At 35.5% G+C, this 15,214-nt stretch overlaps 2 protein-coding genes across 2 annotated transcripts; both read right to left on the bottom strand.

Moving 5' to 3' along the window:
* Window positions 1–3,259: 3,259 nt before the first annotated feature.
* LOC132610607 (mavicyanin-like) lies at window positions 3,260–5,154 on the bottom strand. Its single transcript, XM_060324922.1, has 2 exons — window positions 4,766–5,154; window positions 3,260–3,805 (listed from the first exon to the last, which is right to left on the bottom strand). Exons 1-2 carry the CDS (start codon window positions 4,935–4,937, stop codon window positions 3,423–3,425), a joined length of 555 nt encoding a protein of 184 aa, XP_060180905.1. The 5' UTR covers window positions 4,938–5,154; the 3' UTR covers window positions 3,260–3,422.
* Window positions 5,155–5,661: 507 nt separating this feature from the next.
* On the bottom strand, window positions 5,662–7,768 carry LOC132610072 (chemocyanin-like). Its single transcript, XM_060324323.1, has 2 exons — window positions 7,403–7,768; window positions 5,662–6,262 (listed from the first exon to the last, which is right to left on the bottom strand). Exons 1-2 carry the CDS (start codon window positions 7,590–7,592, stop codon window positions 5,832–5,834), a joined length of 621 nt encoding a protein of 206 aa, XP_060180306.1. The 5' UTR covers window positions 7,593–7,768; the 3' UTR covers window positions 5,662–5,831.
* Window positions 7,769–15,214: the final 7,446 nt, after the last annotated feature.

The raw sequence follows: 15,214 nt of genomic DNA, 5'->3' as shown, positions 1-15,214 counted from the left end.
CGGGCGTTGGTTTTCTACTCCATTTTGCTACTGTGTTTTCTGCTTCATTTTGCTAATATTTCCGTTACTGCCTATTGGTATTAATGTTGGGTTGTTGTTGTTCTGTTTGATTGATGGTTGCTCTACAGGGGATTGATTTTATTCTCTGTTGACTATTTTGTGACACTTCCCGGACAACCTCTGTCATGTTTTCAATGGTTTTACTACTGTCGCATTGTTGCTAATTATTTGGACTGATTTTACACATTTTGCATTGTTTTTTACAAATATCATTGTTGGTTCTGTGCCCAGAAAATACTTCCGACGGCTAATTGTACTGTTACAATTTTGTCAAATTTATTTAAATTCATTTGGGCGAATACTAAGCCCAAATGGCCGATGAAGAAATTTTCGTCGATTTCCAAGGCCTCCCATGTACAAAAGACGGGTTTTTTATTTTAAGTATATTCATTATTTCTTTAATTCATTCGATAGTTATTTATTCTCTTACTAACACTTTTACTAAGTGTTTATACAGGTACCCGGAGACATATCTCGAAGACGACATCCGAAAGGCAACCGAATCACTGTTTGTATTTACTTCCTGCGTTCTTTAAACTTGTACATAACATAAACTCATAGTATAGTGAAAACTTTATTTTGAAATGACGGGTTGATATATCAATTTACTTGTCGCCTTGTTTGTTAAACTTAAAATTGTCATTCGCTTTAGACAAGACTTAGGCGGTCTACACTTTCGTGAATTGATTAGATTTACTCGATATAAATACTTTGTTAATTAAATTCACACTTTTGGCGTTTAGGCACAAATATTAGTCCATCCTTTATTTTATACTGTTTATACACTTTTAATACAACACACATTTTATATTGTTTCGTGTACATTAATACATATTTTAATTAAGTTAAGTCCACTTTTTGACGCTAGGAAAATATTAAGTCGTCCATTTACAAATCTTTTATTCTTTGATTGGATATTTTTGTAGATTAGGGAAATTGAATTGCGATTACAGTTCCTCTGTGTGTATTGTGGTCCTTAATTTAGTTCACAGTTATTGACTGTTCAAGACCTATTTTTCAATATCACATCAATTTTTACTTCACAACATGTTTGTATGTGAATTTTGAGCAATGATTGGGTATTTTCGTAATTAGGAAAATTGAATTGTAATCACGCTCCTGTGTGTATTGTGATCCCTAGTAGAACAAGTATTTGTCAGTAGATTTAATTCATTTGTAATACAGTTATTGAAAATCCAAGCACTCTTTTTATCCACAATTCCTTATGCTTAATTTTACCAATACTTTTTATAATTATTTTGTTCCTTATTCTTTTGATGGGATATTCATTAAACAAACACTCTTTTTAACTAAACGGTAGAAAAACAAATCAAATAAACTTTACTTTTCTGAATAATTTTGCCATATAAACTCGTTACACGAATGAATATTCGTAGATTATTTTTACATTCTTTATGGACTAATATACCTAGTTATACAATTCTTTAGACATTTTATGTTTGATATACACTCTTTTATTCTTGAAAATACATTCTTTATTTATTTAATATCCATGCATTCTTACATAGACGCACATTCTTTATATCCTTGATATATTTATTTTTTACATAGTCTTACATATTTTTTTTATATTCTTAATATAGTTACACATTCTTTACACTAACATATATATACACTCTTTGTACTAACAGATATACTTTTATACTTACGAGGTACATTCTCTTTATACTCTTTTATATATTCTTTTTTTACTATACATTCTTTATGAATACTTGATACTTGATATAAATACATTTTTTATACACTGTATATATTTAGTATATTATCACTTAGTGTAGCTTTTGATGAAGTCATAACATTTTGAAAACAGGTAATAATAATGATAAACAGATAGATAATCCCCCTCTAGTATTCAGTTAAACTAAGTTTAAGGACTGTCTTCAGACAGACTCTGAGGGATGCTTAATACCTTCCCCTCGGAGTAAATAAAACCCTTATCTAGAATCTCATAGGTTTCGTGGACTAAAAATGGAGTAGACACACAAATACATATATGTTTCCTATTTTTCCTTAAAAATTAGGTGGCGACTCTAACCCTTTTAAAACCAGTTAGAAGAACCGTGAAGTTGCAAACTATATTGGACCCAGTTCAAAATAGGGCGTAACAGCGGCTCCAGTTGATGGCGTGAATGAATGCTGATCTTCACCCTGAGTCAGTAACGGTATGTAAGCCATGTTTGTGGAAGGTTTTCCTTAACGGTAAGTGGTCACGCCCTGGAAAAAGAAGATTGAAGATCCGAGAAGTCTTACGGGCTCAATACAAAAATAGCAGTAGGTTTTGAGGTGGAGCAAAGTGAGATTTGAAGAAGTGCAGATGCATGAAAAAGAAGGAAGATATGGGTTTTATAGAGAAAGAGAATCAAGAGATCCTGTAGCGTATCAAGGACTCTAATACAAGGAGGATTCCCCAAAAGGATTTGGCGGCTGGGTAATGATTACCTAGCATCGGGCAGAGTGAGAGTTGACTGAAAGGTCTTGTCCTAGGAAATTGGAGGCGGCTGTTCAGCTTGTTTAGGTCCATTCCCCGCCGTCAGTAATTGTACCTCGGGAAATGGGGGGACTATCTGTATACGGGTAAAACCGAGGTTATGGGCATGTTCGGTTTCCCGTGGTCATGGTTATGCTCGGTCACGATACGACCGTCTTACCGGGAACACATCTTCGAGTTCGGGCCGGGATGAGACGATAAAGGAAGGGCAGTTGACTGTCATAAGGAAAAGACCGAAATATCCGCCCTCAACCGGATTATTCGGCATCGATTTCGGTACAACATCTGTCACTAGATTTATTTTCTTTATTTAGAATTGTACTAGGGTTGAAACTCCTCTACTATATAAAGAGGAGGTTCTCATCCATTAAAGGGGTTGGCAATAGCAAGGACAGAAAGAGTTCACATCAACAATCATAAGAATATTTTTAAAACCATTCCCATCTGTTCTTAAGTTCATTTTCTTTATACTTCGTGTAAGTTTTTAAGAGAAGGTATCGACCTCAGTTTCTATACCCGAGGCCAGATGTACTTAATAGTTGGTCAGATCTGCTTCTCTATTCATTTATTGGCTTATCTCGCAATTCAATCTTGGATTGAATTTAGCCACATATCTTTGGCGTCACGCATAAATTTAATTGTTCTCCATTTTAAGGTTAAACAATACTATTTAAAATTGAAATAGCCCAAAGCAACAACATAGTATCCCACAAAACGAGCTATAAACATCTAACTATAAATATCACTAAGAATTACCAAGCAGAAACGTAGCTATCAAACCATAACATGCATGCCTACTTAAAATTGGAAAAAAAAAACGTCTTAGAAAAATAAATAGTACGTGGGAAATAAACTAAACCATAGCGACTACTACTAGTAGAAGCATGGACAACCAAAGCTTGAAAGAAAACAACATCTCTGAGGATCCACTTTTGTTATCACCTGCAGCAGGAGATGGTGAAGGTGCCCGTGTTGTTGGCGGAGTGATTGGCACCGAAGGAGAAGGCGAAGGAGAGGGCGATTGTTTCGTGGGGCCAGGGACCCTGATATCAACTTTTTGACCATTTTGACAATGGCCAGGGAAGCTGGAAATGAAGTAGAAGTGGCCTGGTTTTCTAATCACAAAAGTGTCATTGCCACTGTTGAATGTGGCATAAGTTGTTGTGGCATTGCATGCATTGAAGTTCTTGTGTGTCACTCTCACCACGTTGTGGAATTGCTTGTTGTACTCAAACACTGTCCCATAAAAGAAAACGATAATTAATGGGGTAACGCGGAAGCAAAAATATATAGTAATATACATGAACATGGACCAAAAATATCTCAATTATATTGGTAATTGGTTATAAATATCATTTTTAAAGAAGGAAAACATTTAGCATTAATTTATTATCCCAATAGGAAATTATTCTCAAAAAGAAGAAATCTTGATATTTCATTCAGTCGGAACACATCCCTTAGGCCTTGAGGGTTTCAATTCTATGCATTGGTGATGTAAATAATAACACAATTATAGGTAAATTTCTCTATTATAAATGTTACTAATTTCTAACCTTGTAAAAAAGTTTTATAATATCAGCGCATATAAATTAAAATCATTCTCTTAAAAATTAAGTATGTAATTTTAAGGTTTAAAACGACGGAATGCAAAAAAATGACCAAAATAGAAGAATTTTTCCTAAGAAAAAATTTGTGTTATAACGAAGTAGGCCAACGTTTCGCATTAGAGTAGTAAATAAGATTCTCCTTTTTCCTTGATAAATTATGATTACTGATACTTTAACAATAAGTTTTCATATGAAACACCGTAATACATGTGAAAAGTTAAAAAAAAATCTTAATAATATTAGTTTCGTGATTTTACTTAGGACAAAATCTGAATAGAATCCCACCACTCTTAATTAAGTTGAAGCGACTAGCGGATATTAGGCACTTGCATGTTCATATAAGTATACCTAAACTTGATGTAGGACAGGGAAAAGAGGGATCCATCTATGTCATAAATCCTTTCTCTTGTTCTTAAACCTCTTGGGTGAAAAAAAAATCATATCTACCATTACTATTTACTCCGTTCTAACTAAAAAAAAAAAAAGATGTAAATATTCTTAAGGCATAGATCCTAAATCTCATTATATTTTGATTTCGAATACTCTTGTGCTACAATTCCTTCTAGTGTATATATATATAAGTACTTACCAATGGAATCGCCAACACGGAAATTTTTAGAGGCAGACCAAGATTTGTAGTCAAAGTGTCCAATATCTGTCCATCCAGGTGAGTCACCAACCTTGTACACTTCACCCATGGATACAACACATAATACAAGAACCATCAAGAACAATAACATGGTTTTCTTTGGAAGAATCATAGCTAATTAGTAAAAAAAAATTGGGAGGCACCAATATAATAAGAATAAGTTTCTAGGGGTGGGTGAATGAGGGCGTCTAACTAGTTGTGTATATAACAACCAATTTTATCGGTTTTTTGGAAAAGAACAGATTCTATTAGAATTTTTCCATTTACGCAAATGTGATTTATGGTAGCTCAATCAATTCTTATTCAATCCATGATTTCGTTGCCTTTTTTCCTGATAGTGTTAATCGATACCGACGCAACATATTAATGGTTAATTGGTTACACCTGTCATTCCAACGGACCATTATGATAACTAATTTGCATGTTTTTTATTTTCTAGTTTATCTTAGGGGTTACATTTTATGCACCTCAAACTTCTTAGTTTACCTTAGTTTACATTTTTATAACCATACAAGGCCTATTTTAGAATATCCGTTTCAAGTCTTTATTTTGCCCAGTGAAATAGTCACATAAAATTGGATGCGGGGAGTAGGATTTACCTATATACACAAACATATAGAGTAAAATACTTTTTATAGTATCATTGTATTTCAACCTAAGTAACTAGTCTAAGTCACTAGTTCCATTTTATATTAGACGATTACTTGTAACTATCTTTCAATGATTAGATAACGTGAAAATTGTTTTTACACTATCATTATAGTATAGCTGCTATAGCATTCCAAGAGGACAACTCAACCGTTAATAGACTACAAATAAAACCGCCGTGCATGGGGTCGAATATAAGATAAACTGATAAATTAACTATCAATAAATTAAAATCTATCATCTTTTCCATACAGGCACAAATTAAAACCCAAGACATCAGCAATGTACCAATGGGTATATCCCCAAATTTCTCCAGTCCATAAACCTTACACTACAACGTCAGATTAAGCCAATACACTTAATAAAGTAAATAACCTGCACCTATAACAATCATGAACAAAGTGAAGCAAAACCCAAGCTCATTATTTAAGAACAATGAGGAGGCACTGCTCTTGGTTGCTGGGCTAGGTGCAATAACATGCCCACTAGTAGTAGATGAGGCTGCTTCAGGACCTGGACTTGGGCTTGAGCTTGGGCTTGGGATTGGGCTTGGTCTTCCACTTGGGGAATCAGTGGGCTTAGAAACTTTAAGGACCCTAACATCAAGCTTCTGTCCGGCCTGGCAGTGGCCCGGGAAACCGCATATATAGTAGTAGTGGCCCGGACCCTTGATGGTGATGGAGTCGTTGCCGGAAGAGTAAGAAGTGATGGGATTTCCAGCGTTGCACGAATGGTAATCCGGAAGGCTCACTCGTAGTACGTTGTTTTGTGTTTTGTTGTACTCGAAAACTGCAGTACCATTAAAGTGAAAATTAATGAAAAATGCTACCATATAGGAGGAAATTTCGATTTTTGTGAATTCACATGTTATGAATTTTTCAGGTAATCATGCTATAGCTAAAAAAGACTAATCTAAATAGGATAAATTTTACCCTCTATTACGTTTTTGATAAAAATATGTCCTTGCTTATAGCCAGCTAGCTCAAATACCCTCCAACTAGCCAATAAGTTAAAAAATACTCTTCCTACTAAAGGTTGCTCCAAAATAAGGGAAAACGGATCAATTTTACCCTTGAACTATTCGAAATGGACTTATTTTGCTACTTATAATAAGTAATAATAATAATTTTAAAAAAAGGTAACATTTTTAGCAATTACACTGCTCAGTTCTTGTAGATTAAATCCATACTCTTCGAATCTAATCATATACATTGATACACATACACATACACACACATATAATTTTCTTTTTGGTTTCCCACCCGATGTTCGGTACTTTCATTGGAGCCCAACTAACTCCGGACCACGCATTACAGGGCCTATTTTGGGGGCAATGGTCCCAACGAAAAAGAAATCATTCCCAATGGTCGAACCCAAACCTCTGGTCAAGGCGCACACATATTTGCTGAATTTAAATCTTTAATCTGCTTCTACTCATAGGGGACAGTTTATTTAGTCATCATTCGACAAAAATGTTTTCAAGTACAAAATTTAGGGCTAAATTTTATCATAAGGGGACGGCTCAATAGCATCTAATTTCTTGATTTCAAATCTCAACCATTAATTGTCCAATTAATCTTTTTATACTCTCTATTAACTATATCTGAAATAAATAATCGTGAAATCTTTCTTTTTCTTTTCTGTGATGTCAATCAATTAGCTAAATTAGGGGTTAGTCCATGAAAACATGATTCTTTCAATCCATCCAGATGATCTACCTATTATTGGTTCATTTTAGTTTAACACCTCCAATTCAGTCCAATCCGCCCATCTGACACCCCCGAGCTAATCAATCATGTGTTACAAATTGTTAGTCGTGACTGGTGAATGTCATCGAATCTCACCAATAGCTAGAAAATCTAAAATGATTGTAAGGACTTGGAAATTCATGAAACAAAAACATAAGCGTAACGAACAAGGCGGACTTACCAAGAATGTCACCAACCCTGAAATTTTTCGAAGCAGCCCACGTATGGTAGTCAACGTTAGCACCAACACCTATCGTCCAACCATCAGCATCACCAACTTTATACACGGCGGCACCACCAAGAGTGGCCGTAAAGAAACTAAGAACAACAGTTGTTGAGAGGAAAACCATAGCTTCCTTTGAAAAAACCATGACTTAAAAAGAAGTAAGTAATTAACTTAGGGAGAATTCAAATGAAAGGTGGAGTTAGACAAGTGTTTTTTTAATGGGTGGGGGTAGGGCATGCATTTCTCAGTGTCATTATATATAACGTTTATGTAGACTGAGTGAAGAAAAAGCCAAGAATGGGTCTATGTAGGATTGCGTGAATTTGGTGAGTTGATGATACTTGAGTTGTGTATGCATGCGAGATATATGCATTTGTACAGATACAGTATCTCAAATGCCCATTCAAAATTGGAGACGAATTCAAATTTGGTCAGTGTGATTACATTACACCAACTGTTTTTTTCCTTTTCAAGGAGTTTAGATTTAATAATACTTTTTCTTGTACTTGATTACATTACACCAACTGTTTTCTTTTACTATTTGTTAAGTATATGAAAAATACTTTTTCTATTGTACTTGTTTACTTTAGTAAATTGAGAGAGAATTAATTGTTTTTCTCCAATTTTATCAGTATTATTAATTAAGATTTCCACACCACCATTAATAAGGATAATAGTAAATTAAACACATAATTAATATTTTCTTAAGAAAGTACAAGTAAAAAAAAAGAGCGAACAGATCGAGTATAATGTATGTAAAGTTTTAAACTATTCATGTATAACTAGCTTGCGTCGAATTCAATACAGTTACCCCTAGTTAAACGTGTCAACCGGTCCGGTTTAACCGGTTCAAACTGGTAACCGGACTGGTAAAACCGGTAACCGGACTGGTAAAACCGGTTAACCGTTTATTTCTTACCGTTTCGGTTCCGGTTTTTTTGAAACCGGAACCGGTAAAACCGGTGAAATTAAAAAAAAAATTAAATATAGCCGTTGCGGTGCTGGGCTTATGGACGTTATTGGACCGTTGGCAACGGTCCATTTGCAAAAATGGCCGTTGCCAAACGGCCATAAATTAATCCCCCCCCCCCCTCCCCCAACCCCCCAAACTTTTTTTTTAACACTTTAACCCATTCCCCAACCCTATATAAATCCTTCTTCATTTTCATTTTAATCCACACCAATTCACTCTTCTCTTTCTCTCAAATCTCAATCTCTCAATTATAGTTACTTTGCAATAATTAGCCACTTTAATTTTCTCTCAAATAAATATTATAGTCTTATTCTAGTTTCAATTATTAATTTTACAATTATAATATTGTTGGTGGAGTTGGTGATTTTGCAACAATCCGAAGTAGCTTTGGTGGATTTGCAATTCTAGCCACCTTCACTTTGTTGGAAATTAATCCGGCAATTTGGTACCTTCGTTCCAACTCTATCTTTATTTTTCGCAATTTAATTTACGCAATTTAATTTGTTGCAATTTATTTTCTTGTTATTTATTTGATTGTGATTTAAATTAATTCTATTTAATAATGGCAAAGAGATTTAGACGTGGTGCCGATAGTAGTAGTGGTATTGTTAGGGGTGGGCTTAATGAGGAAACATTTGTGGAAGAAACACCTAATTTAGGTATTGATGTTGGTGGAAATAATCCACTTTTAGGTCATGAGGCAATGCAACAACATTTTACCGACACTTTAATGAAGATGATGATGATGATGAAACACAACCCCCCGAAAATCCCATAGGAGATACATGTCCTGCACAATCACATACACAAGACAAACCGCCGAGAACTCGTAAGCCAACAGCTAAAGTTTGGAAATTTATGACTAAGAATAGGGAAAACCAATCAGCTACATGTACCCTATGTGGACAAGTATTTAGTTTTAAGCAAGGAACTGGTAAGGATGGTGGAACGGGTACACTAAATGGTCATATGAGAAGCAAACATATGGATGTTTGGGGAGAGCAAACGGGTTCAAATGTGGGGGGTATTCAAATGACGATAGACCCACGAACCGGTAGAAATTTTAAGTATGACAAGAAAAAAGAGCGTGTAGAAATAGCTAAAATGGTAGCTTATGATTGTTTACCATTTTCCTTTCCCTCGGGTTTGGGGTTTGTTACTTACATTCAACATTGTTATAATCTGTTATTTGAGGGTATTCCTAGAAGTACTTGTAGAGTCGATATTATAGATTTGTTTAAAAAATATAGATTTTATTTGCGCCATGTATTTAATTCTTTAAATTGTAATGTTTGTCTTACAGCTGATTTGGGTCTTAGTCTTAACAAGTTAGATTTTTTTGCTATTACATGTCATTGGGTTGATGACAACTGAGTTATGCAAAAAAGAATTATAGCTTTTTTATATGATGAAGGAAAAGGTCGTCACGATGGAAAATTTTTAGCGGATTCAATGTCTACTATTATGAGATTTTTTAATATTTATAGAAAAACACTTTGTATTGCTTTAGATAATGCTTCTAATAATACAAAGGCGATAGGTCTTATAAAAAGCGAACTAAACCCTCCGCTAAGAAATATTTTTCATGTAAGATGTAGTTGTCACATTTTAAACTTAATTGTTAAAGATGGTCTTGTGCATTTTGAAGATTCTGTTCAAAAAGTTAGAGATGTGGTTGCGTTTCTTTTTTGTAATGCTAATAGGGGAAGAATTAGAGATTTTAAGAATGCTTGTGTGGAAAATAACCTTAGACCTAGAAAAATTCAAGTAGAAATTGAGACTAGGTGGAACTACACTTACATTATGCTACAAGAAGCATATGAGTATAGGATTCTCATACAACAAGTTCACAACAAATATAATACTGATAGTGATGATTGGTTAAATTTTTCGCATTGGGAAGATGTTAAAGAATGTGTTGAACTCTTAGAAAATTTTTATAATGCAACTCTTGCTTTTTCTAGACAATTCTATCCCACGGTAACCGGAATTTTAGCCTACTTAGCGGAAATAGCTAGAGTTTTACAAGAGTATAAATATAAACCCGGTTATCAAGTGGCTATTTTTGAAATGATAATCAAATTTAAAAAGTATTTTTTTCCTATCCCAACTTTATTTATATTGGGTTCTCTTTTAAATCCTTGTTTAAAAGTGTCTTATACTAAAAATTTGGTTAGTCAAATTTATACATTTTTAGAAATTGAAGAGGGAGTTCAACCATCTTTAGCTGAAGCGGAACTCGCTATTGATGATGAGTTTAGAAAAGTTTTTACTCATTATTCTAGTTTGGAAGAACGTGCTACACCCGTTGCTCCACGCCCTACTACTTCTCAGAGTAGCAAAAAGGGCTTGTCGGGTTTAAAAGTTTTACATTCACAGCCAACTTCTTCTTGTACTGCAAACTTTGATGAATATAACTTTTATTTGATGCAGCCAAATGTGGATATCAAGGAACTGGATGACTTGGACGTCTTAGCATGGTGGAAGAAGTACAAGGCAAGTTATCCGGTACTTTCAAGAATGGCTCGAGATATCCTTACGGTTCAAGTATCAACCGTGACTTCGGAGAGCGCATTTAGCCAAGGAAGACAGCAAATTGGAGACCATAGACATTCATTATCCGGCTTTAGCTTGCAAGTACTAGTGTGCATTCGCGATTGGATAAGATCGGAGCGACGCAACCAAAACTTAGAAGCGGAGGAAGGCGAAGAGGAAGAAATTGAAGATTTGATAGCTAGTGGACCGAACCAAATGGAAGAATTTGAAGATATTTTCATGATCGAATATGATGTGGGGGAAATTAACTAAATGGTTCAAAATTGGTGATTTTATTATTCTACTATTTCTGTACAACTCATAACACTATAACTTAAGCATATAACTTAATATATATATGTATACATGTATATTCTGTATTGCTGACTTGCTGTTAGCCTGTTAGTCAGTAAATATTTAAACTTTACTTATAAACTTGTATAACATATGTAAATATACCTACAATATACTAATAAATATTATAATATATATATATATATATATATATATATATATAATACAAAAAACAAAAACAAAAAAGGTTTTGGAGACTTTGAACCGGACCGGTTCCGGTTCGAGGTTTCAAACCGGTAAACCGGAACAGGTTAAACGGTTCCGGTTTTTTAATCGGAAATCGGCCGGTTCCCTAACCGGTTACCGGTGCGGTTCCGGTTAACCCGGTTAACGGGCTTACCCCTAATTCAAATATTCAAAAAATATTTGCATAAGTTCTCTCTTGTAGATTTTAATGTCTTTAATGTTTGGCTTGAGAGTTGAGACAAATTAAAAAAAGCTCCGCTAAAATGATACAACTGTACCAACAAATGAACAAAACAAAAGCTAGAAATCTACACATAAAACAAATCTACTACTCCCGTCGGTTTTTCTTAGTTGTCATAGTTACCAAAAAAAATTTACATATTAAAATTATTTTTCATTTTAAAAAAAATTGAGACCGGATGTGACCGGATCAGTTTGTCCGGTCATGTCGGTGAGTCGGTGAATCCCTATGTCGGTGGGAACCCTATTCTAGTCTAATTGTAATAGGTTTGGTCTATTTTTGGTGAATTTGTAATTATGGTAATATAGGATTTGTAGTTATATTAGAATAGGGTTACCTTATTAGACTAGGGTAAGGAAGACCTTACTTGTATATAAGGAGGTTAGTATGATGAATACAAAGCAGAAAGAATTCTCCCATTATTCTTGTCTCTCGAAATTCTCTTCCCTGTCTCAATTTTAACATGGTATAGAGCCAGGTTAGAAAGAACATAAAAAATCCTAAAACAATCGCAGGTGACGGAGAAACCGACAATAAAGGTAAAGGAATCGCCGATGAAGAAAATAAAACCCTAAGAAAAATAATCTCTCTCTCTCTATGATATTATGTCGAATGATAATTCTGGAATTGTAGTGACAGAGGTTCAATTGAAGGGTGACAATTATGAAGAATGGGCTAGATCCATGAGGACAGCCCAAAGAGCTAGGAAGAAATTCGGCTTCGTTGACGATACAATCAAAAAGCCGGAGGAAGAGTCATTGGACTTGGAAGACTGATGGACTATAAACTCACTGTTGGTGTTTTTGATTCGCAACACCATAGAACCAAAGCTTCGCTTAAAATTTTCACATAAAGAGGAAGCGGGAGAATTATGGATGAGCATCCGAGAGAGGTTTGTCGTTATTAATGGACTTCAGATGCAACAACTTAAGGAAGAACTTGACGAGTGCAAGCAGAAGAGAAGGACCATAGTGGATTACTATGGAAAGCTCACTAAGTTGTGGGAGAATTGCCGAATTACGAATAGATTACAACCCGTACGTGCGGAAAGTGCACGTGCAATCTGAAACGGTCCTAGAAGCTAAAAGAGAAGAAGAAAAAATGCATCTTTTCCTCATGGGATTAGATGAGACAACGTATGGTATGGTGAGGTCAAACATACGGGCTCAGGAACCGTTATCATCATTGAACGAGGTCTATTCGAAGATAGTGCAAGAAGAACGATTGAGAGGAATCGCACGAAAAATGGAGGACCAGAGTGAAATCATGGCTTTTTCCGTACAAGGAAGAAACCCTTAGCGTGCCCAAGGTAAAGGGTAAAATGATGGTGCATTCTGGACACATAGCAAGAAATCCGGACACGTTGTGGATGGATGTTTTTGACTCATTGGTTATCCGAATTACTGGCCAGAAAATAAATAAAAAAAAAAATGAGAAAACCAGAGGAAAAATATGAAGAGGGCAACAACATCAGAGAGGTGGATCAAGATCCAGTCGTCGAAGAGGCAACTTTCGGGCTAACACTATGGTTGTCAAAAAAGGAACTTAGGTGGAGACAGGACCAATGAACACACGTGGAACAGGACCTCGCAATTTAAGCGATGAGATCCGGAATTCTGTGATTCACGTGTTGAATTTCAAGGAAATGAATCCGAACGGCAAGATGGATGATAAGACCGAAAACTCATCCTGGATTATTAACTCCGGAGCTACCAACCATGTGACAGGTAATTTGGAGGACCTGAGCAATCAGTAGGACATTCCAAAGTGTTTGGATGGGCTTTCGGATGGAAGTAGCTCTGTGGGCATGAGAGAAAGAATAATCAGGCTAAATAGTATGATTTGTTTGAAGGATGTTCTTTACGTTCCAGATTTAACATGCAATTAATTTATGTGTCACAACTTGTTGATCATTTAGATTGTGATGTAAAATTTAACAAAATTATGTGTGCTATATAGGACCCCACCACGAGAAAGCTTCTTGGAGTGGGTGAGCGTCGAGGTGGACTTTACTATTTCTAGAATGTACCGCGGATACAAGCTATGAAGGCAGAGACATTCGATTGGTTCGATCTTTGGCACAAGCGATTAGGTCATCATTCAGCACAAGTAACGACTTCCTTATGGCATTAGGCCTAAAAGAGACTAGTATTAGATTAGATTGATGAGTCGAGTCTGAGTCTTGATATGGCTGTTGTATGATGATTTGTATTCTTTCTGTATGTATCTTCGTCGAACATCAACATTATTAGAGGGTTGAACTCTTGAGTCTTGATATGACTTGTGGCATGGTGACTTGTGTTCTTTCATGTTGATGCATTGATTGCTCATATTCCTAATTGATTATGGAACGGAAATACATTGTGATGAGAAAGATAATATAACTATGAAAAGGCACATTTGACGGGGGGTGAGGATGTGGCCTAGTTAGGGTTTCGTGATCCGAGGTCCGTTTCGGAGCGAGTGGTACATGGACATCATGGGTCCCCTGCAGATCATGACTATCTGGAAAAAATAATACCATTTAGCATGTGTGTACACGATTGAGATACTTTTATTATTTATTGCATTGCATCGGACTGATGGCTATTTGGGAAAACATTACCATTTAGCATGTGTGTACGAATATGATACTAACATTGATTTCATTATATACTTGGGTGTTCATATTTGTGATGGTGACAGCTGATTCCGGTTGGATGACATATAGTCATGGTTCATTCTGGTAAGTCACAATTGATTTCCTCATGGTTGTGAACGTGAAGCGTTTACAAGTAACCTCAAAATCCGTTGATAAATAAAGGAAGGTAGGTTGAGTTGACCTCATTAGCGTGGCTAAGTGTCTGGGAGTGTGTTGATTTTGCTATCATTGATTGCATTGCTGTACTTGTTCTTACTCGATACTTGATAAGTGATTTGAGTCTGGTGTCTATTGCGGGTTTCGTGTTGATTGAATCTAATCGTTAAATTACGAGTATGTTAAAGTAAGGAGGAAAGAGGTAAGAATTAGTGGTCCCACTGAGTGTCAGTTGATAGTGAGGTTGAGGTCTGTCCTTTATAATAGCTGGGGTCTAATATGTCCAGGAATCTGTCTTGAATGTAACTATTGTTGTCTGTTGGTCCTTACTTCCTAGTGTTGCGTTGACATGGTAGTGGGATACGAGCATGTTTATGTCAGAACTGTTTAAGTACGGGTAGGATTTAAAAGGGTGTTATGACTATATTCATCCGTTTATTCTGTTTGATTTTATATCGTGTTGCGTGAACTAATCTTAGTCGACCTATGATGCTTACCAGTATGTGTGGTGTACTGATACTACTCTTGCTACATCCTGTAGGTGTGTTTCAGATTGTTGCTTGAAGGTTTCCTTAGTTGTAGTGGCGGATATCTTCCTACAACTTTTGTACATCTCATTCCGAAGGCGGAAGCTGTCTTTTTAATTGTGTTATCTCTCCGTAATTTAGAAGCTCTTGTACC

Source organism: Lycium barbarum, chromosome 9 (genome assembly GCF_019175385.1).
Source record: "Lycium barbarum isolate Lr01 chromosome 9, ASM1917538v2, whole genome shotgun sequence".
NCBI lineage: Eukaryota > Viridiplantae > Streptophyta > Magnoliopsida > Solanales > Solanaceae > Lycium > Lycium barbarum.
This window is presented reverse-complemented; position numbering and strand designations above follow the sequence as displayed.